Below are 2,862 nucleotides of genomic sequence, written 5' to 3'. Positions count from 1 at the left end.
AGAGTAATTAATTCACTTTCCCGCATTTCTCTGCGTGCGTATGTGTGTGTGCGTGCGTGTGTGTGTGCGTGTGTGTGTGCGTATGTGTGTGTGCGTGTGTGTGTGTGCGTGCGTGTGTGTGTGCGTATGTGCGTGTGTGTGTGTGCGTGCGTGTGTGTGTCTCTGTGTGTGTGTGTTGTGTGTGTGAGAGACTCTGAGCTGTTCACGCATTATCACTCAGGAACTTCCTGTTGTTGCCACGGCGATGAGTTCACCCTGCAGCTCCTGGCAAGTTCATGCTGAATGAATGAATGAATGAATGAATTAATGAATGAATGAATGCATGAATGCAGCATCAGACCGACCCCAACCTGTTTCTGTTTCCCTGCAGGGAGGCAAACCGGACCTGAACACGGCTCTGCCCATCAGACAGACGGCCTCCATCTTCAAACAGCCCGTTACCAAGGTTACCAGTCACCCCGGAAACAAGGTGAAGACGGACCTGCAGAGAGCCGTGGAGCAGCCGCGACAGGTGAGGGCGGGGCCGGGTCGTCATGGCAACCAGCCATGCACATTATGAACATTATGACCACGAGAACCAATCAGAGGTTCTGGTTCTGGTTCTGGTCCGGCTCACAGCCTGTGTTTGTTCTGCAGCTGTTCTGGGAGAAGCGTCTGACCGGCCTGCGGTCGTCGGACATCACAGAGCAGGTTCTGCGCAGCATGGACCTGCCCAAAGGCCTGCAGGGTAAAACCCAAACCTCCAGCAGAACCCGGCCTGACCCCCCCTCGACCCCCTGACCCCCGACCTCTCCTCCTGTCCGCAGGCATCGGGCCGGACTCCGGCGACGACGTCCTGCTGTCGGCCATCGCCAGCGCCCTGCACATGAGCTCGGCGCCGATCACGGGCCAGACGTCGTCGGCGGCCGAGAAGAACCCGGCCGTCTGGCTGAACACGAGCCAGCCGCTCTGCAGGACCTTCACCGTGACGGACGAGCAGATCCGGTGAGGCCGGGTCCAGATCCAGGGAATCTGTTCGGAATCAGGGTTCTCCTGTCAGACCGGATGATCCCAGCTCCTTTCATTCCAGGCTAACATGAGGAATAGTCAACACAGTGAACTCGCTGGGAATTGTGGGAAGTTTTGACAGTAAATGTTTGAACCTGGAGGTTTGGATCAGAACGAAACATGAATCAAAGTTTCATCCTGCAGTTTAAAGCAGCTGGTTCCTCTGGGAACACTGGGAACGCTGGGATCAGCAGGAATCTGCTGGTTGTTTCCGGTTTGCTGTTCCTGCAGTCAGACAGCAGGGGGCGCTGTGGGAGCAGAATCAGTGAAACCATCAGTAGATCCTCCATCACCTGTTCTTCCCATCTCTCTCTCTCTCTCCATCCATCTTCCTCTTTCCGGATGCTTCCTCTCCTCCTCCTGTTTTCCTCCACTTCATTTCCTCCTCCTTCCCAGAAACATCCTTATCTTCCTCCTCTCCTCTCCCTCCAGCAGTATTCCCTCCTCCTCCTCGTTTTTTATCTCTTCCCTCCATTAATTTCCCATTCTTTCTCCGTCTCTCCGGCTGAATGTGCCCGTCATCCCAAATTGCTCCCATTCCTCTTCCCCCTCCTCTTCCTCTTTGTGTTTTTCTTCTTCATGTGAATGAAAGCAGGAACATTCTGGTCTGTGGTTCTTCTGGTTCTGGTTCTGGTTCTGTTCACTGGTCCAGCAGCTGCTGAACAGATTCCCAAACTGAACAGTTCCTGAACAACATGCCTGTCTAATAAGAGAACCAGGTCCGCCCAGACGGAAACGGTTCTTAGCCAGGCAGACGTTCTGCAGCGGCTCGGATGCGGTTCTGACCCGGTTCTGTGTGGTTCTGGCAGGGATCAGGAGCTGAAGGTGTTCCAGGCCCGCCGCAGCCTGGAGGAGGCGCTGACGGCCGACGGCCTGGCCAGAGCCGCCGAAAACTCCCGGGAACTGCTGCGGGGAAAGACGGCCTAAAGACGGGACAGGTGAGGCGGGGGCGACCTGGTTACCGTGGTAACGGAGATGCAGACGAGGTCCGGCGGTTCGGTTCGGGCGGAGGAGAGAAACGGGAAGAATCCAGCAGCCGTCCAACACAACGTCTTAAATGTTCAGTTCGAGAGCAAGACTCCCGATGGCCACGGCGGCCATCTTGAATGACCACGGCAGCCATCTTGAATGACCACGGCGGCCATCTTGTATGACCAGCGTTTATTTGGACTTTGAGTTCAGGTCGACTCTAGACAGAACCATCAGAATCAGGCTGGGTTTTCTTTCAAGAATAAGGTCATAAGACAATAAAATCAAGATGAAATTTTACTCAACTACATTTATTCCTGGTTTTTCTGGTGAAAACAAAGTTTTTCCTTTAATTCTGACATGTTTTTGGTCCAATGGCACCTTTATTGTGCTGATATCTGGAGCCTGTCCACAGCCCTGATTCTCAGCCCGTTTAGATGGTTCTGGTAGAATCGGGCCGGTTCCGACGGTTCTGATCTCTGGATCGGTGCATTAAGAGCATAAAACAGTTTAAACTCAAACTGTCAGCAGCACAGCAGTCGGGATGTTTGTCCTGCTGTTACCTGCTGCTAATGCAGCCGTGTGTGTGTGTGTGTGTGTGTGTGTGTGTGTGTGTGTGTGTGTGTGTGTGTGTGTGTGGGGCTACATGTTAGCCGTTTGTGCTGAAAGAGGCTGAGTGGGTGGAGGAGTGACTGTTTAAATCATAAACGGCCAGCAGGGGGCAGCAACACGCTGGGGGGAGGCAGAGGAAGAAGATGAGCAGCAGATGGACTCTATAATGCTGTTGGTCAGTCAACAGGTTGTTGGTCCAGCTGGGGGACATGAACTGGTTTCAGCCGATGTCGG

General features: G+C 53.8%; 1 protein-coding gene across 1 annotated transcript in view; it reads left to right on the top strand.

Annotated features, from left to right (window-relative positions):
- Nucleotides 1-2,862, top strand: part of mbd2 (methyl-CpG binding domain protein 2) — a 12,335-nt gene that overhangs the window by 4,259 nt on the left and 5,214 nt on the right. The window contains exons 3-6 of the mRNA XM_008402360.2: nucleotides 371-511; nucleotides 637-727; nucleotides 807-984; nucleotides 1,857-1,985. Of these exons, the coding sequence (XP_008400582.1) occupies nucleotides 371-511; nucleotides 637-727; nucleotides 807-984; nucleotides 1,857-1,974 (528 nt within the window). The 3' untranslated portion in view covers nucleotides 1,975-1,985. The remainder of the gene's footprint in view (nucleotides 1-370; nucleotides 512-636; nucleotides 728-806; nucleotides 985-1,856; nucleotides 1,986-2,862) is intronic.

This window comes from Poecilia reticulata, unplaced genomic scaffold, assembly GCF_000633615.1.
Source record: "Poecilia reticulata strain Guanapo unplaced genomic scaffold, Guppy_female_1.0+MT scaffold_219, whole genome shotgun sequence".
Taxonomy (NCBI): Eukaryota; Metazoa; Chordata; class Actinopteri; order Cyprinodontiformes; family Poeciliidae; genus Poecilia; species Poecilia reticulata.
Note: the sequence above shows the minus strand (reverse complement) of the source record. Positions and strands in the feature narration are given on the sequence as shown.